Genomic DNA, 19,429 nt, shown 5'->3' on the forward strand with positions numbered 1-19,429 from the left:
GTAGTTACTTAATTGAACTAGACTCATAAAAGTCACCACACATCGGCTCATCCTACTGACATGAGTAAATATACCGGCTTGTCGCTTTGCTTTCCAGACTGCCCTCTCCCCATCTCCCACCTTACCCAAGACAAGTTGTATTCTAAATTCTTTTAAAGTGTGTTCTAAGAACAAAATAAAGAAGCTTCTCTTGGGATAGGCAAGAATTAAAGTAACTTTTAAAGTATTGAATGCAAACTAAAGCAATAGGATGAAATATGGCTTAATAAATTGTGTTTTTCTTGAATACTCAATGTTTATAAACAATGTTTCCAAGTTTGGCAGCAAGAAAAGAAGCATCTTGCCTGATAGAAAGCCCTTAGGCGTGAAGACGCACGCTATTTACAGACAAGGCTGTGCAAAATTTAATTTTAGCTGGGAGACTTTGGGACAGTTCTTGATTTAGAGGCTTATATCATTATTATGTGACATCAGGCAAAACAGAACAAAGCTTTTTTTTCTGTCTGAAAAGGCACCTGTTTTCATTAATGTTTTTAAAGAGGAAAATTTTGTTATGTGCCTAAACCAATTACACTTCCTACTGGTCTTGTCCAATTTTGTTCTTATTAAAAAATATCTATCATCTAGGGTCTGTGCATGAGTTTGTCCTCATTGGTCTGTGTATTAGGTTTCTATTTGCCGTCGTAGCAATTCACCACGGACTTGGCAGCTTAAATGATGTCCCTATCCCTCTTAAAGTTCTGTAGGTCGGGAGTCTGGCACTGGTCTCGTCGGACCCACAGCAGTGCCTTGGCTGGGCTGCGTTCCTCTCTGCAGGGTCTGGGCGGGATCCCTCTGCTTGCCTTTCTTTTCCAGCTGCTGGAGGCGGCTCACCTTCCCCCGGCCCTTCCCGCAGCTTCTCACCTTGCACCCCTCCAACCAGCTCTCCGCCGCCTCTCGCTTCCACTGTGAAATGCCCCTGTGGTTATACCGTGTTGTCCAGCAGAAGTGATTAAAACCTTGTACATCAGTCAACTAGACATCACTCCAACTGTAAAAATAAAAAATAATACACATAAGCACGGATAACCCATTTTTTTTTTCAAAATACCCTTATGATGACATTGGGCCCACGTGGATAATTTAAGATAATCTCGCCATTCGCGCGTCAGCTGATTAGCAACCTTAATTCCCCTTTGCCGTGTCATGTGATACAGTCTCAGGTTCCAGGGATTAGGGTTCAGATTTCTTTGAGCATGCGGGGCGGGAGGGAAGTGGGGAGGACATTATTTGGCCTACAGGATCTCCTCAGAAAAGACTCTTGTGATTGGAGTATGGCTGTCATCTGCACGGTGACGGGTACGTCACATTCATATTCAAATTGCACTTCTCACTGGTGAAAGTGGCTGGAGCTCTTATGCAGCAGAATAGTCTTCCTTTAATTGCGCTCACACTGATCCCGTATGCGGTGTTCCTTTTCCAGTAATGGGAATCTTGGCGTACAACTACTCTATGTGACTAAATGGACCCTTCGGTCTCTGTGGCCCATCCAAAAGGTATTGAGATGGAGAGGGTTATTGGAGAGAGCGTAGTGCAGTGCTTCTCAAATGGAGCAGTTCTGCTCCCCCAGGGGGCACTTGGGAATATCGGAAGACATTTCTGATGGCCCTAACTGGAGGGCATGTATTACTGGCACCGGGTGGGTGGCGTCTAAGGATGCTGCTAAACATCCCACCACGCACAAGATGGGCCCTACAACGAAGAGTTATCCCGCTTAAAGGGTAAGGGGTGCCAAGGAGGGAAAGCCCTGGCTCAGCAAAATGGCAACCTAATGCTCTCCTCTCCCTTTTAAAGGCTCGTTACGTCTCCAAGTTAGGTTAGCTAATATATTAATTAGATAACAGGTCAGCAAGTAAACTTTTGGTCAAAAGAATGACTGAGACGAATAGAGAAGAGAGGTAGATCAGAGCACACCGGTGTAGGAAAAACTCAAAGCTCAAAACCTACTACTTGGCGAGTTCCCGTTGTGGCTCAGTGGTAACGAATCCAACTAGCATCCATGAGGATGCAGGTGCCATCCCTGGCCTCTCTCAGTGGGTTAAGAATCTGGCATTGCCGTGAGCTGTGGTGTAGCTCAGAGATGTGGCTCGGATGTGGTGTGGCTGTGGCTGCGGTGTAGGCTGGCAGCTGCAGCTCCAGGTCGACCCTAGCCTGGGAACTTCTATGTGTTGTAGGTGCAGCCCTAAAAAACTAAAAAATTAAAAATTAAAAAATAAAAAGCAAAACAAGCCAAACCAAAACCTATTGCCTGGGGCAAACAGCTTATCATCTTTATTGAGTGATCAGGAATGTCTTACTTATTTTGCCATCTCTTAACTGCCCAGCGCAATGCTAGGCAACACCAAATGCTCAATAAGCATAGAGAAAGGATATTGTGTGAAAAGATTAAGTTCTATATGCCCAAAATTGCAACTTCATTTAAGAGCGACACTGGAGTCTTCTCTTGCTTATTATTAGCACTAAGGACATAGAATGGCCTGTTTCCAGAGCTTTCGCTTTAAGATAAAGTGGAAAGTCCTAAAAATTTTTGAGAATAGGATTGTAAGTAGATTCAATGAAAAGACATTGAGAAACCAAAAATACCCAACTTTTTAATGCACATTATGATTTCATACAATGGCATTTCTTACAGGCTTGAGCACCTGTTATGAAAAAACAAAACAAAGCAAAAAAACAATAGGTTCTTTCTACCGTGGCAAGGTTAGGTCTGTAACCACCCACTATTCACTCCAGGAACCTTTGGAGTTTTGCACCAACAATGAAAAATCTGGTGTAAGAGATAATGTACTGAGGGAAAGTGACCGTGACTTGGAAGGGAAATTGATGGCATTGACACCTTGCTCTCTTGGTTCTTATTTCTGCTTTTCCTTCTTTATTGACGTTGCAGGTGTCCCTGGCTCCATGCCTAACGCGTCGTGGGCTGGTAACCTCAGAGCTGTGAAGTGGATCGACATGGAAGATAAACACGGAGGCTGCCATGGTGAGGCATTCCTTTCACACTCCGAGGCCACACCGCTTGTTGGTGTGGGCACGAACAGAGTTGTCGGATACAGGGGTTCTCACGGAGGGAACGCTGGCTCCTTGAGCCCCATCCGAGAGTTATTAAGTAAAGTGGCTAGAGGCGTCAAGATGCAGTCCTTGGAAAGTAAATCTGAGCATCTTAAAGACATTCTCCAGCTGTGTAATTACCTAGGGCGGTGTAGAGGCAGGTTCAAATGATAACGGTCCTTTGTTCTTGCTCGTTAATGATAACGGTCCTTTGTTCTTGCTCGTTTCTGCTCTCTTCTTGGTGTGCATTCTTCTTTCTGCTCCTTTGGGGTGTCGCATCGGTCAGGAGGAGAAAGTGGATCTTCCTTAGAAAATAGGGGATCTCCATCCATCAGGGTCCCAATACTTGGGATATGTTGTCTTCTCCACATGCTTCTAGAACACCCATCACCCTTCCACTAGGACCACGGTGGTCTCCCTCGGACCCGCTCCTCTACCTCCTCTCCCGCTGTAATGTGTGAGGACTTGGACATCCGTAAGGACCCATGTGACATCATCATTTTGCAGCTCTAACCCTCCCCCAGCACAGAAGCCCCTGTCCACTACGTAGCAGACACACGCACACCCACCCACACACCCAGGAGAGTTTTCACTTCAGTCCTCTTATCACGTGTATCCAGGACCAACCCCCGTAGAGAAGGTAGAGACGAGTCAGATTGACTTGTTGTTAGGGACACTGACTGATCACATGACAGGTGGAGGTCCTTCAAAGTAGCCCCTAGCCAGGGACCTACAGAGGGTACAAAGTTTGGGCCGCCCAAGCGCCTCTTAAACCAATGTCTCATTTTTCTTCTCTGAGTACCGGTTACGCCAATGAACATCCGAAAGCCTTAAAGAGTTCACAGCATGAAAAGATATTTGTCCTCCCCAACCGGTAGATGGGGCAAAGAAGAAGCTATAGCCCAGAGAAGGTAGCTATTACGCCAGTCCAGCAAATCAGCAGTATTCTGGATCTTTTCCCTTTGGCTGGAAGTAATAGCATTTGTTCCAAACCTGTGTGTGCCCCGGCTTTACAAGCCCTCTTAGCACTTAGAATCCCAGAGCACCTACGCTCTTACACTTGGGGATCCCATCTCCCGTTACAGTCTCGTGGCCACCCTGCTAGTCCTCCACCAACTTACATGCTATATATTTTACTGTCTATCTCCCCAGCACAGAAGCTCCAACAGGGCTGGGATTTTTCACCAGTGTGTCCATTGCTCCAGCCCCAAACCTAAAATGCGTTGTTGTTGCTGTCGCTGTTGTTTTAAATGTGTTTGCTTTTTTAAAATTGGGATTTCCAGAGGTTCAGCTTCCCCTGGCTTCCTCTCCCTCTCAGTTTCCTTCTGGGGACCCTCTGTCCCACCTGTGTACTGTATCAGCTGTTCCATGCTATAGCCCTAACGTTTTAGGTTGCTTTGCCAGTTGACCCCATGGGGCTGATTCCTACGCTTAATCATGACCGTCTTTTTTTTTTTTTTTTTTGGCTTTTTAGGGCCGCACCCACAGCACATGGAAGTTCCCAGGCTAGGGGTCCAATTGGAGCTGCAGCTAGCAGCCTATGCCACAGCCACAGCCATGCCAGATCCGAACCTCGTCTGTGACCTACACTGTAGCTTGCAGCAAAACCGGATCCTTAACCCCCTGAGCAAGGCCAAGGACCAAACCTGCATCCTCATGGATAGCAGTAGGGATGGTTCGTGCTGAACTCCCTCCCCAAAGAGGTGATCATTTCAACTTTAGGCAGAACTTTGAAGACATTTGATGAGCATCTCCTTGGGCGTTCCCTGGTGGTGCAGCAGGCTAAGGATCCAGCATTGTCACTGCTGTGGCACAGGTTTGATCCCTGGCCCTGGGAACTTCTGCATGCCATGGGCGTGGCCAAAAAAATGTAGTAAAATAAAATAAAAAAATCTCCTTATCAGTTCCTTGGTCGCATCATCCCTTTCCTCCATCGTAGAGTGTGGCGGACCCATTCTCTCCCCGTTGCTCCTGGTTTCAAGAGGAAAAGTTACCCATTCTCACTGCCGAGGTCGCACCATGTGTGGTCTTAGTTGTGAGCAGATGCCTCTAGAATCTCCCCTTGCTCTCCTGAATTCTCACTGCTGGTTCTTCTCCACTCTCTGCAAGGACGTATGGGCTGCCTTCATCTGGAAGGCCAAGGCGTCTCTGCACGCTCGACTTGATCCAGCCTGGAATAGTCTGTCCAGGTCACTTCCATTCGTAAGCATGGCCACGAGGCCCATGCATGGAGTTTTCCTCACCCACCCCCCAGCTACTTCTTAACTTTCCCAAACCCTGGCTTTTTCCAGTGATTTTCAGTCTCTCTACTGTACTTCCTCCCAACCCTATTAATCAGCAAGTCCTTTTGGTCCTTCTATAGTCTGCCTCTAATCGCCTTCCTTTCCCACTCATGGCCGCCGTGAACTCCGCACAGGCGCTGTGGTTCACCCAAGTACTGTAGTCCTTTGATGGGCTCCTAATGGACCTGCAAAGTCTGCAGGATTAATCTTGCTGACATCGGCTTCATCACTTGCCTCTTCTAGTCAAAACTCTGCCATGACTCTCCATGTTTATGGGATACAAAAGGCCCAACCCTTCCATCCGGTGTAAGTCAGTAGTTCTACCATATGCCAAGCAAACTCTGGAAGGAGTTCCAGCTTCCTACCATTCTTGTTTTAAGCCTGTTCCCCAACAAAAGTCTATTCCAGCAGAAAATTCCCATCTCTAAATGTTCCAGAGGTGTTTTCCCCCCTGAAACCATCATCCATCCCCACTGACGCTTCCCAGTTCTACCCATGCACCAACTCTCCACTCATCCTTCTCTGCCCTTTTATTCAACAACCACTTTTATTTTATTTTATTGACATATGGTTGTTTACAATGCTGTGTTAGTTTCTGATGTACAACCACGTGATTCAGTTGCGCGTGTATATATATATATTCCTTTTCATAGTCTTTTCCATTATGTTTCTTTCTTTCTTTGTCTTTTTAGGGCCGCACCAGCAGCCTATGAAGGTTCCCAATCTAGCAGTCAAATCAGAGCTGAAGCCACTGGCCTATACCACAGCCACAGCAACACGGGATCCGAGCCATGTCTGCAGCCTACACCACAGCTCACTGTAACGCTGGATCCTTAACCCATTGAGCAAGGCCAGGGATGGATCCTGTGTCCTCATGGATGCTAGTTGGGTTTGTTAACCCCTAAGCCACGACGGGAACTCCTCTTTTCCGTGACGGTTTATCTCAGGATATTGAATATAGTTCCCTGTGCTCTACAGTAGGACCTTGTGGTTTATCTATTCTCTGTGTCATAGTTTGCATCTTTGGGATTAGCAGATGCAACAGGTATTAATTTAACACCTATTATTTACCAAACACTCTTCCAGAGGCAGGGGACACAGAAATGAACACAGTGGTTGAAGTTCCTGTCGTGGTTCAGCAGTAACGAACCTGACTAGTATCCATGAGGAAGCAGGTTCGATCCCTGGCCTCTATCAGTGGGTTAAGGATCAGGTGTTGCCATGAGCTGTGGTCTAGGTTGCAGACGAGGCTCGGATCCCACTTTGCTGTGGCTGTGGTGTAGACAGGCAGCTGCAGCTCTGATTCAACCCCTAGCCTGGGAACCTCCATATTGCCACAGGTGAACCCTAAAAAGACAAAAAACTAAATAAATAAAGTAGGCACTTGGCTAGAACAGTCTGGAGCTCAGGGAAGAGGTTTGACCAGAGCTGCCATAAATCTCCCATCTGTACACTTCTCAAACTTCTCATCCATGAAATCCACATTTCACAATACACAAGTTGCCTTGTGACGCCTACTTTGTACTGTTTACCTCTTATTCTCTCCCAGTGAGTATTTGTTCCTTTGTCTCCCCACAGAATGGTGAACTACCTGGTGGGCTGGGCCAAAACAATCCTTTTTCATCAGAAACCCAGAGACCGCTCTGGCCAGACAGCCGTCCGGCGGTAACCCTCCATTCACTACCAAGTTCACTGCCCCTGATTCAAGAACAAGCCTGTGTTGACTGTTTCTTGTTCCCTCCTTTGCAGGCCACTACGTCCATGGCATCTGTATCTATGGAAACGGAGACTTAAAGTGGTTGATGAATTCATCAAGCCTCTTTGCTAACAAGTTTGAGCTCAGTACCTACCCTCTTACCGTGGAATGCCTAGAACTGAGGCTTCGAGAAAGAACCCTAAATCAGAGTGAAATTGAAATACAGCCCAGCTGGTATTTTTGATCGGCTGCCACTCACAGGTGAAGGGAAATCACAGCTGGGAAGGAAAACCTTTCTTTGCCTCCGTCTCAGGACCTGACTCCATTTTTACATTTAAACTCTCCCCTGGACACTGTGAAATATATTGTCACGAGGGTTGCCCAGGGTGCTCCTGGCACTCTGGTCCCTCTGGCAGTTTTGTGTGTTTTGGTTTTTTTTTTTTTGTCTTTTTAGGGCCGCACTTGTGGCCTATGGAAGTTTCCAGCTTAGGGGTCAAATCGGAGCCACAGCTGTCGGCCTACACCCACAGCCACAGCCACACCAGGTTGAGCTGCATCTGCGACCTACACCACAACTCACAGCAGCGCCGGCTCCTTAACCCACTAAGCGAGGCCAGGGAGTGACCCCAAGTCCTCATGGATACTAGTCAGGTTCATTACCGCTGAGCCACGACGGGAACTCCTTATGTTCTGATCAATGATAAATTTAACCTGTCGTCAGATTTGCCTCAGATAATTATGTAAATGTGCTAATGAAAAGGAGAATTGTAGCTTACACTACTTAGGAAAATAAGGATTGGATTTCTTTGGAGAAGGAATCATTTATAAGAGCTCTACAGCCACACTTTAATGGGCACCCCTGCTCTTTGCTTAACCACACGTAGGCATAGAAGCGGTATTCTTCTAGGTAGTTCATCCATCTCCTTTACAACTTGAGCTTCCAGAATGGAGAACTAGATCTCACTCCGGAGTTTCACCAGTAGCATTTTCAAGTTTCCTGCTTCTCAAGTTCTGTGTAGAATGTAAATTCATTCACAGGAGACAGAATTTAAGACAGCGGTCTCTGGGGGATCTGTTTCTTAAATACTTGCCAGAATGGGCTCTGATCCATTATCCATCGCTTGCCATTGGAGACATGGCACAGTGCTTGAAGAATGAAGATGTTTCTAGAAAAGCGGTGCTATTGCATGGGTCTGGCCTCAAGTCCCTAACACCTCAGAGGGAGTCACTTTCCTTTTTTTGCCATCACCCTCCACCTCCACCCGAGGGATCTTACCTTCAAGATGACCAAATTCTAACCCATGGAGCCTTTAAGGAGTTCATGGTGTCCCCTGAGTAGCCTTGTAATGCCCAGGGGTGTTAGGGGTGCCTAGATTTTTTTTTTTGTCTTTTTGCCTTTTCTAGGGCCGCTCTGGCGGCATATGGAGGTTCCCAGGCTAGGGGTCGAATCGGAGCTGTAGCCACTGGACTACACCACAGCCACAGCCACAGCCACTCCGGATCCAAGCCGCGTCAGCGACCTACACCAGAGCTCACAGCAATGCCGGATCCATAACCCACTGAGCAAGGCCAGAGATCAAACCTGCAACCTCAGGGTTCCTAGTCGGATTCGTTAACCACTGAGCCACGACGGGAACTCCTGGAGTGCCTAGATTTTTTAAAAGGTTTCAGTTGTGAGTGAGCCTCTCTCTCATTCCTTCATCCCGTTTATCCATCCCATTCATGCATTTGGCTTCTAGTCAAGAAGTATTTCTTGAGTGTCTGTTATACACTAGACCTGTGCAGAGACGAGGAGAAATAAATCAGAGGGGTTTGTTTGTTTGTTTGTTTGCTTTTTAGGGCCACATATGGAAGTTTCCAGGCTAGGGGTCAAATTGGAGCTGCAGCTGCTGGTTTGTTTGTTTGCTTTTTAGGGCCACATATGGAAGTTTCCAGGCTAGGGGTCAAATCGGAGCTGCAGCTGCTGGCCTACACCACAGCCACAGCAGCACAGAATCCGAGCCAGGTCTGTGACCTACGCTACAGCTCAGGGCAATGCCTGATCCTTAACCCACGGAGCGAGGCCAGGGATCAAACCCGCATTCATGGATACATCTAGTTGGGTACTTAACCTGCTGAGCCACAACGGAAACGCCAGTCAGAGCTTTTTCACTCTAAAAATACTGGCAATGATGTCAGCATTGGGAAGACTGTTCTAGAGAACCTCACTGAGTAGTCGTTTTTTGTTTGTTTGGAGTTTTTTTTTTTTTTTGGCCGCACCCACAGCGTGGGAATGTTCCCAGAGTGAAGCCACGCCACAGCAGCGAACCAGCGCTACAGCAGTGACAACGCCAGGTCCTTAACCCACTGAGCCACAGAGGAACTCCCAGAATGGTTCTGTTTGAACACATCCATGTGCGGGGTTGTAAAGTGGGCTCTCGGGCCCAGGATGGCACCGGTTACAGAATGAAGAGAGATGGGAAGGAGGAGGCAGAAGCTTCGTGCCGACTACGACCTCAGCCTTCTGCCAGCGCCTTGCCCTGCCATGGCCTGCAAGTGTCACAGCTCAGGGAAGCTCCTGGATTACCCCCATTTTGCAGATGAAGTTACTGAGGCTTAGCGAGGTTGCCAGTAAACACTAGGAAACAAATTTCTCTGTCTGAGAGTTGGGGTCTCTTGCTGGTCTCCCTGGTTCATTTCCAGGGCGGAACATTTAGAGAAGATGAAATAAGAGTCCTGTTGAGCATCCGAGCAGGGTCTCAGTGTTCGTAATGACACAATGTCCTGTCACCTCAGAAAAATGTGAAGTCTACTGGGACCCTTCAAAATCCTGATGGTTTATTTATTCTAATGAAAAACGGTAACGACGATGAAGGATGCATCTGATTAATGCAGTTTTTGGTCCTGTAATTGTGTCTGTTGAATGTTAATCGTATTTAAGGGAATGACTTTGAAGCAAAGCCTTCTTCTTTTCCTGCTACTGAAAAAACAGAACTGTATCGGGTGATGAAGAGTCGAAGGCATAGACAGCACACCCGGAGCTAATGGCAGAATCTATAAATCACCCTTTTTTTTTTCAAATTATTTACATGAAACCCCCTGAGAAGAAGGAATGTCTTACACTGGATCTTTCGCATGTAGAGTGAGAAATCTTCTGGAAGAGAAGAAGTTTACATGTCTGCCGTTGGTCGTTTATTCTGTGTCTTAAGTCCTTTAATATTGGAAGAGTGTAGTGTTTGGACGAGTGGATTTCTGCGAGTCCGTGGAGATGCCCTGAAAGCTTGGTTTTTGATGATATTCCACATTGTTCCCTTGAAATAAATTAATATATTGTTTTCCACCCTTGGGGCTATTGTGTATTTTTATTTGATATTTAACAAGGTACTTCTCCTAGCATTTTCTTTCTTTCTTTTTTTTTTTTTTGGTCTTTTTGCCTTTTCTAGGGCTATTCCTGCGGCATATGGAGATTCCCAGGCTAGGGGTCAAATTGGAGCCTAGCCACCAGCCTACGCCAGAGCCACAGCAACGTGGGATCTGAGCCACTTCTGCAACCTACACCACAGCTCATGGCAATGCCGGATCCTTAACCCAATGAGCAAGGCCAGGGATCGAACCAGCAACCTCATGGTTCCTAGTCGGGTTCGTTAACCACTGCGCCACGACGGGAACTCCTAGCATTTTCTAAAACATACAGATAAATACATCCACACGTACACACCTACCTGTCTAAAATGCCCACTCACTGAAAAATAATGAAACTTTCCCCTTGTGGGGTGATGGGGAGAATAACTGGGAATGTTGGAGAAGGGAATATAATGGAAGATCATTTTTTTTTTTTTTTTGGTCTTTTTAGGGCCGCACCCACGGCATATGGAGGTTCCCAGGCTAGGGGTCTAATCAGAGCTGTTGCTGCCAGCCTACGCCACAGCTCACGGCAATGCCAGATCCTTAACCCACTGAGCAAAGCTGGGAATCGAACCCATAACCTCATGGTTCCTAGTCGGATTCATTTCCACTGTGCCACAACAGGAACTCCAGGAAGATCACTTTCTTTTAAATTGGGTACAACTATTTAAAAATCTGAAGCAGGCATAAATTGTCCTTCTATATTTGCCTCCTTTAGTCATTTTTAAAAAAATAAAGACATGTTGGTACTATCATAGTCACTTGAATATCAAATGCCAAAGTTTTTGAGCAGCATTTCAGTGCTAAGTTTGGCTAAACAAATATTGCCTCTAATAGACACATGGGAAATGATAGACATACTAAGAAAAATAATTCATTTAAACATCTAATGTACTTTTTTTTTTTTTGGCCGTGCCCATGACATGCAGAAGTTCCTAGGCCAGTAGTCCATCCTACACCACAGCAGTGACCTGAGCCACTGCAATGACGATGCCAGATCCTTAACAGCTCGGCCACCAGGGAACCCCAAATGTACCTTTTTTTAGTACAAAATACCGTGAAAGTGAAAAACATTTCAAAATCAAGACCAAAAATATATGCTTATAAAAATAGAATACATAAATCAATGATAATAAAAATCTTTTTGGAAGGCAGAATAAAATTAAGGTCATACATTTTTTTAAAAATGGAATACAGAAGAATGCAGAATAAAAATTAATACAGAAAGATACATAAAAAGTGAACACCTTTCTCCAAAGGTAATGGTGTGTTTGGTAAATATTCTTAAGTTCCTTTCAATGTGGTGGCCTGCACATGTACCTATCTTCTGACCATGCTGCCCAAAAGAATTTCTGCTATGATGAAAATATTCTCTATCTGTCCTGTCCAAAATAGTACCCACTCGTGTTAGCTGCTAGGCACTTGAAAGGTGGCTCGGATGACTGAGGACATAGTACTTATTTTTAGCCCATGTAACTAGTGGCTCTTGGACCATACAGCTCTCTAACTCTACAGCAGTTATGTGCATAGGCTTCTGTACACTCAGTGGAAATACAAAGACACACATACTAGCTTTTTTTTTTTTTTTTAGTGAATTGACTATGTAGATATATAATAGCAATTATATCTTTTTGCAACTTGCCTTTTTGGGCCCTTCAAAAATTATTCATATTCATTAACATTAATTTTAATTTGGGAATAGTTTTAATTGTACAGAAAAATTGCAGCTAGGACCAAGAGATTCCCCCATACCCACAGGTTCCCGAATCATGCTTATAGAAGAGCATTCTTGTGAAATATTTGTCACAACAAACGAGCCAATACTGATCTATCCTTAGGGTCGAGTCATCTATTTTGGTGGTGGTGGTGGTGGTCCAGGATCCCATCCACAATCTGGCTGGGACTGTTTCTCAGACTTGCCTTGTTTTTGATGATGACAATTTTGAGGGGTGCCAGCTGGGTATTTAGTACAGTGCCCCCCAGATGGTTTTGTCTGATGTTTTTCTCATGGTTAGATTGGATTTGGGGGGTTGGAGGAGGACGATCACAGAGGTAAATTACCATTTTCATTACATAGAGTTCTTTGTGCTTTGGGGGAATAGAATTTTTTTTTTTGGTCTTTTTTTTTTTTGCTATTTCTTGGGCCGCTCCCACGGCACATGGAGGTTCCCAGGCTAGGGGTCGAATCAGAGCTGCAGCCACCGGCCTACGCCAGAGCCACAGCAACGCGGGACCCGAGCCGCGTCTGCAACCTACACCACAGCTCACGGCAACCCCGGATCGTCAACTCACTGAGCAAGGGCAGGGACCGAACCCGCAACCTCATGGTTCCTAGTCGGATTCGTCAACCACTGCGCCACCACGGGAACTCCAAGGGAATAGGATTTCTATCTTGCTATTGATAGCGTAAAAGAAAACATTTGATTTTGATCCTGTCTGTGGGTTTTGTTACACTTTTTCATTATTTCTAGTAGTTTCTCAATGTGCTACACCTCATGTTTTCAGGTACTTAGCCATATATACCAGTTTTGCTACAATGCGGTATCACCACACAGGTCAGAGTGGCCATCACCCAAAAGTCTACAAATAAATGCTAGAGAGAGGAGTTTCCCGTCATGGTGCAGGTGCGGCCCTAAAAAGACAAAACCAAAAAAAAAAAAAAAAAGCTAGAGAGGGCGTGAAGAAAAGGGAACCCTCCTACACCGTTGGTGGGAATGTACACAGGAGCAAGCACTTTGTAAAACAAGTATAGAAGTTCCTTAAAAATCTAAGAATAGGGTTACCATATAATCGGGCAGTTCTACCCGATTATATGGGCATATATCCATAAAAAGCAGAAACTCCAACTTAAAAAAAATACGTGCACCCCAGTGTTCATAGCAGCACTATTGACAATACCCAAGAACTACATGTCCATCAACAGATGACTGCATAATGAAGCACTGGGACGCAGGTTCGATCCCAGCCTAGCACAGAGGGTTAAGGATCTGGGGTCGGCCACAGCTGCCTCATGGGTGGGAACTGTGGCTCGGAGCTGATCCCTGGCCCAGGAACTCCAGGTGTCACAGGGGCGGCCAAAACTAGAAAAAGAAAAAAACAAACAGATGAATGGAAAAAGATGTATATGTATACAATGGAATATTATCCAGCCATAAAAAGAATTTTTTTTTGTCTTTTTGCCTTTTTCTAGGGCTGCTCCCAAGGCATATGGAGGTTCCCAGGCTAGGGGTCGAACCGGAGCTCCAGCTGCCTGCCTACACCACAGCCACAGCAACTCGGGATCCAAGCCACATCTGCAGACGACACCGTAGCTCATGGTGATGGTGGATCCTTAAGCCACTGGGCGAGGCCAGGGATCGAACCCGAATGCTTGTGGATACTAATCGGATTCATTTCCACTGCACCACTGCGGGAACTCCCTACAAGGCAAGGTGAAATAGTAGCAGCAAAAGCAGCTGGCCTTGAGTTGGTCTCAACATAAGAGTCTGTTTAACTCTTGTGTATGATGTTGTGAGTTTGATGTAGGTATCCTTTATTGAGTTATGAATCGGAATACCAGAAAGTAAATATAAATCAACATGTATTATGATTCTAATCATTTTTAACCCCTGTTTCTATCTCCTTGTGACTTGAAGGAATTGGGAGTGACTTTGGGTTTAAAATGTTTTCCTTTGCACAGGTTCCTTCAAAAGGTAAGAGAAAAAGTCACCGCTCCTAATCTCCTTGCTCAGTAAGAACTTAGTGGAGGAGTCTAGGTCAAGTAGGAAACCAGAGCAGGGACCCATCTAAACAGACTGGGTACATGATTGGAGCTTGGGAAGCCGAATGCTGGAAGGCGACGTTTCCTATTGTAACAACTCCCCCTTCTGGTCAGGATGGCTCAGGGATTAAGAGGTCAAGCCAATGGGAGTTCTGACCTCGGGGAAAGTAGTGCTGTCTCTGGGAGGAGGAGGCAGCAGGTGAAGCTGACCTTGCTCATGTTCCCATGAGGGACACCCCCACTTTGAAACTGGGGAGATTAATCTTGGTGAGCCCTGCCCAGAGCCCAGGGAGCCTGACCTACATCGTGGCAAGGATGCCGGGGACTATGTGAGATAGGAGGACTGAGTGGCCCAAAACAAAGGGGTTCTTTCGAAAAGACGGCAAAATTCAGAAACTGACGGCCAGCATCATGTGTCAAACTGTAAAAATGAATCTCCGGTGGGCCATCCGGACCTGAGGCCACTAGGAGAAACAGTTGAAAAAGTTAGCGCAGGAGTTCCCATCGTGGCTCAGTGGAAATGAACCTGACTAGTGTCCATGAGGAGGCGGGTTCAATCCCTGGCCTCGTTCAGCGGGTCGAGGATCTGGCTGTGCCACGAGCTGTGGTGTAGATTGCAGACGAGGCTCGGGATATTGCATTGCTGTGGCTGTGGCTTAGGCCGGCAGGTGTAGCCTGGGTACAGCCCTCAAAAGCAAAAGAAAGAAAAAAAAGAAAAAAGAAAAAGCACCAGGTGAAGGTGAATTTATTTATGAACTCCAGGCCATTAAGTTCTGTTAAAGTGAATTATTAGTGAACTTTGGGGCACCAGCTGTACACAAGGCAAAAATGGAAGGTTTTTGATGGCTTTCTAAAAAGTTTTATTGTAAAATAACCAGACTTCAGGCAAACGTTTCAAAAATGGTACCGAGAATTCCCAATAATGTAGCACCATCGTATTAAACCAAATGACAGCAAAGGGACTGTTCTCAAGTGATATTTCCTGATGAAAATGGTCCTATGAAAAGGACAAGGAGTTCCCTGGTGGCTCAGCGTGTTAAGGATCTGGCATTGTCACTGCTGTGGCTTGGGTTACTGCTGTGGCACAGGTTTGATCCCTGGCCCAGGAATTTCCACATGCTGCAGGTGTGACCAAAACAAGGGGGGGAGGGGATATTCCATATACTCTCTATTCCAGACTATGGAAATGAAATAAAAGAATAGGAGAGGAGTGCAAATCCATAGACATATCACTAAGAAAATGATGGGAAAGGAAGCAGAGGTACCCAGTTAAAATCTGTCCTGCATCTTACAGATCACTGGTTGAGAAATTAGATTCGTTTTTTTCTTTTTTTTTTTTTGTCTTTTTAGCTATTTCTTGGGCTGCTCCCATGGCATATGGAGGTTCCCAGGCTAGGGGTCCAATCGCAGCTGTAGCCACCGGCCCACGCCAGAGCCACAGCAACGCGGGATCCGAGCCGCGTCTGCAACCTACACCACAGCTCACGGCAACGCCGGATCCTTAACCCACTGAGCAAGGGCAGGGACCGAACCCGCAACCTCATGGTTCCTAGTCGGATTCGTTAACCACTGCGCCACAACGGGAACTCCTAGATTCGTTTTCTTAGGATTTTACTCAATAGGCGTAATGGGTCGTGAAGAGCTGGGAGGAAGAGCACAGATGACTGTCAGGTCTACACATTTAAAGTCCAGTGCTTAACACACCTTGGGTGGCCCCCTGCCACATGCAGGTGAGGCATGATAACGCCACAGTCAGCATTCCATGACGGCTTTCACAGAGGCCCCGCAGGAAGTATGTGAATTAGACTTTCCGGTTGCGTGGCTGCGTATGAGATGACCCAGTGGCAGAAAGATGGTTTAAAAAATAATGCCAGTAATAGCATGAGATCCCTTGGGGAGAACAGCTACCCAAAGCAACAGAGTGACTTAAATACCGTACAGGCTGGAAGAGAAGTATTTGAACATGTAGGAAATTTACCAAAATGCTGATTTTGCAGTCATTACCAAGCATGTGACAGACCAGATTTCTCCCAATTTAGTTTTACAACCGTGGTCCCCAGCTTGCCCCATGGAGAAGCCACTGTGTGTGTCACAGTCTTTGGTCCTTCAACAAAATGGGGAGAAAAGGAACCGGTAGCCAGTTTTTCATAAAGCTCTACTTCTAAAATTTAATGGATTAGCCTTTCTTTGAAATGTAGTCCTTTTTCTCTTGTTTGTATTTTAAGATGCCGTATTTTTAAAAAAATGAAATGATGGGAACAGGTGAGAAAAGTCATTTCATTAACGGGTGAAGCAACAAGTTGGCCATTACATGCAGAGTTCATCTTTTTTTTTTTTTTTTAAGTTTCAAGTCCATCAAATCGAAATGTCTGGTAGAACAATGTCTCTCAGACATCTTTTTGAAAAGTGTTTCATAATCATCTGTGATGAAAAGCCAGTTTTTTCAAATTCCTGGCCTGGGAACTCCATGTGCCATAGGGCCGCCAAAAATAAAGAAAGAGAGAGAAAAAGTAGCGCTCTGTTGACTGCTGATCCACACGATACTGAAATTGCCTCCTCAGACCCTGGGGACTCCAATCCATTGGCGCCATGGTTTTCTCTTTCTTCGTAGAGCAAAACATGACAGCGCCAGAAATAAAGACATTTTTCCAAGCAGTGGTCATCCATCAGTGAGAAGTGCAAGGATCCTTTTTCTCACTTGTCTCGCTCCTTGCAGCACAGAAATATTGTCTGCCCCCTGCTCCCAGGACAAGAAAGTCACAAACAGAACTACAAAGTCTACTGCTGATTTTTGATCATTCGCAAAATAGGCCAACCAGGGACTTATCACAGTCAACGAGGTCCTGTGCTATTAACTCGACCGACGAACCGGAAAGGATCTAAGGCCACAATAACCAGTGATTGATAATATCACCGTTACCCTGAACTTTAGGAGAAGTACCTCCCTATCTGTACCAACCCCTGCGGGTTTTAAACCACGTGAATGTTACAATAAATATCTATCTTCTTGTTTGGATATTATGAAAGCCTGATGAGGGGATAACAGGCAACTAGGGCCTTCTTAGTATATCCACTCGGGTTTTTTTCTCCAATATTAAAAATTCCCCATCATTTTGGTACGTTGAACTTAAAAGGAACAAAGCTTGTCCTGCCATTTGTTCAATTTCTGCATAAGTTCTTCCTTTAGCCCCGGTCTTCCCATTAGAGGCTCCTCTGGTGAAACAAGATGTGCGTAGAACACGATTCTCCGTGGATCTACGGATGCAGCCGTCTCAGTGATGGTCCATGTGTGGCTGGGAAGGTAGAAAGGGATGGATGCCACTCCCGCAAGCTCCCAGCAGAGACAGAATGGAAATCCTGGTGGAGGAGGTGCATCTCAGAAGTCTCCAGCAGTCGCTGGCACATCCCTCTGTCCAATGGCTAACAGGCATCTCAATTCTAACATGCCCGTACCTGAACCCTCCATCACTGCTGCCCTCCACTCCCTACTGACTCATCTCTTTGAGCCTCACTGGGACAAAGCTTAGCAAGTGTTAAGCATTCTCAGAGCAGAAGTCCATGAATAGAGTCGGCTGAATTTTCCTAAGTGTCGAGTCTTCAGCCTTCGGGTCCCTCGGATCAGTCCCGGGGGGCTCTCTAGGTACCCCTTCATGCTGAAGCAATGAACAGGACAGTGTTTATCTTCAGGACCAAAGAAGAAAACAAAACCAACCAACCAACCAACCAGAACCAAGAGACACAGTCAATATATGCGTTGAAGTTTCACAACTGGTATTTACTGGGGTCCAGTTCCTGTATCTGCGAAGGCCGATAGGCTTTTTTTGGGGTTTTTTCTGTTCTTTGTTTGTCTTTTCCAGGGGCACCTGCGGCATATGTAGGTTCCCAGGCTAGGGTCCAATCAGAGCTGTAGCCACCAGCCTATGCCAGAGCCACAACAACAATGGATCTGAACCACATCTGCAACCTACAGCACAGCTCACAGCAATGCCAGATCCTTAACCCAGTGAGCAAGGCCAGGGATCAAACCCCCAAGCTCATGGTTCCTAGTTGGATCCATTAACCACTGAGCCATGATGGAAACTCCTAGGCTGTTTTGATCAAGCAAATGTTTTCCATGCTTAGGATTCAACTGTAGCAGGTGTGAGGTTTTTGTTTTTGTTTTTTTTTTTTTTTTTTTTTAAGGGCTGCACCTGCAGCATATGGAAATTCCCAAAAGGCTAGGGGTCAAATCGGGCCACATCTGTAACCTATACCACAGCTCATGGCAACGCCAGATATTTAATCCACTGAGTGAGCCCAGGGATGGAACCCACATCCTCAAGGATACTAGTTGGGTTTGTTACCACTGTGCCATGATGGGAACGCCTGTGACAGGTGAGTTTCTGCTGTCTTGCATGGTCTAATTGTCTCATAAGAAAGCCTGTGGATCACAGAATAGAGATCCATCTACATTTTCTATACCAGACACAGGGGAGAAAACTTACCTTGTCTGTGAATAGAGGAAAGCAGCAAATTATATCAAGTATCTAATACCACCATCGGTTTAGGCCAGGCCCGTCTCATATTAAACCTCTTTTCAGGAGTTCCCATTGTGGCTCAGCAATAATGAACCCGACGAGTATCCATAAGGATGCAGATTCAATCCCTGAACTTGCTCAGTGGGTTAAAGGATCTGGTGTTGCCATGAGCTGTGAGGTAGGTCTCAGATGTGGCTCACATCCCAAGATTCGGTGGCTATGGTGTAGGCTGAGAGCTGCAGCTCTGATTCAGCCCCTAGCCTGGGAACTTCCACATGCCGCACGTGCAGCCCTAAAATGAAAAACAAAAAACAACAAAAAGAAAACCCCACTATTTTCTTTTCTTTTCTTTTTTTTTTTGTCTTTTTGCCATTTCTTGGCCCACTCCCGCAGCATATGGAGGTTCCCAGGCTAGGGATCGAATCGGAGCTGTAGCTGCCAGCCTACACCAGAGCCACAGCAACGCAGGATCCGAGCCGCGTCTGCGACCTACACCACAGCTCACGGCAACGCCGGATCCCTAACCCAGTGAGCGAGGCCAGGGATGGAACCCGAAACCTCATGGTTCCTAGTCGGATTCGTTAACCACTGCGCCACGACGGGAACTCCCCCACTAGTTTCAAATGTCTTACAGTGCAGCCTGTTTTACCAACAATTCTGTGACCTCTCCCAGCACCTATTTAATATAACACACATCCAGAAA

The 19,429-nt window shown here is 46.0% G+C and overlaps 1 protein-coding gene across 4 annotated transcripts in view; it reads left to right on the forward strand.

The window, feature by feature from the left end:
* Positions 1–7,512, forward strand: part of LOC125134979 (N-acetyllactosaminide beta-1,6-N-acetylglucosaminyl-transferase-like) — a 90,022-nt gene extending 82,510 nt beyond the window's left edge. For 2 of the 4 annotated variants that reach the window (XM_047794534.1, XM_047794533.1), the window contains exons 2-3: positions 2,927–3,019; positions 6,948–7,254. In XM_047794534.1, the coding sequence (XP_047650490.1) occupies positions 2,927–3,019; positions 6,948–6,955 (101 nt within the window). In that variant the 3' untranslated portion in view covers positions 6,956–7,254. Of the gene's footprint in view, positions 1–2,926; positions 3,020–6,947 lie in introns of all 4 variants that reach the window. The other 2 variants (XM_047794532.1, XM_047794531.1) reach the window with 1 other exon arrangement.
* The last annotated feature ends 11,917 nt before the right edge of the window (positions 7,513–19,429 follow it).

The sequence above is a fragment of the Phacochoerus africanus genome, chromosome 9 (assembly GCF_016906955.1).
Source record: "Phacochoerus africanus isolate WHEZ1 chromosome 9, ROS_Pafr_v1, whole genome shotgun sequence".
NCBI classification, from domain to species: Eukaryota; Metazoa; Chordata; class Mammalia; order Artiodactyla; family Suidae; genus Phacochoerus; species Phacochoerus africanus.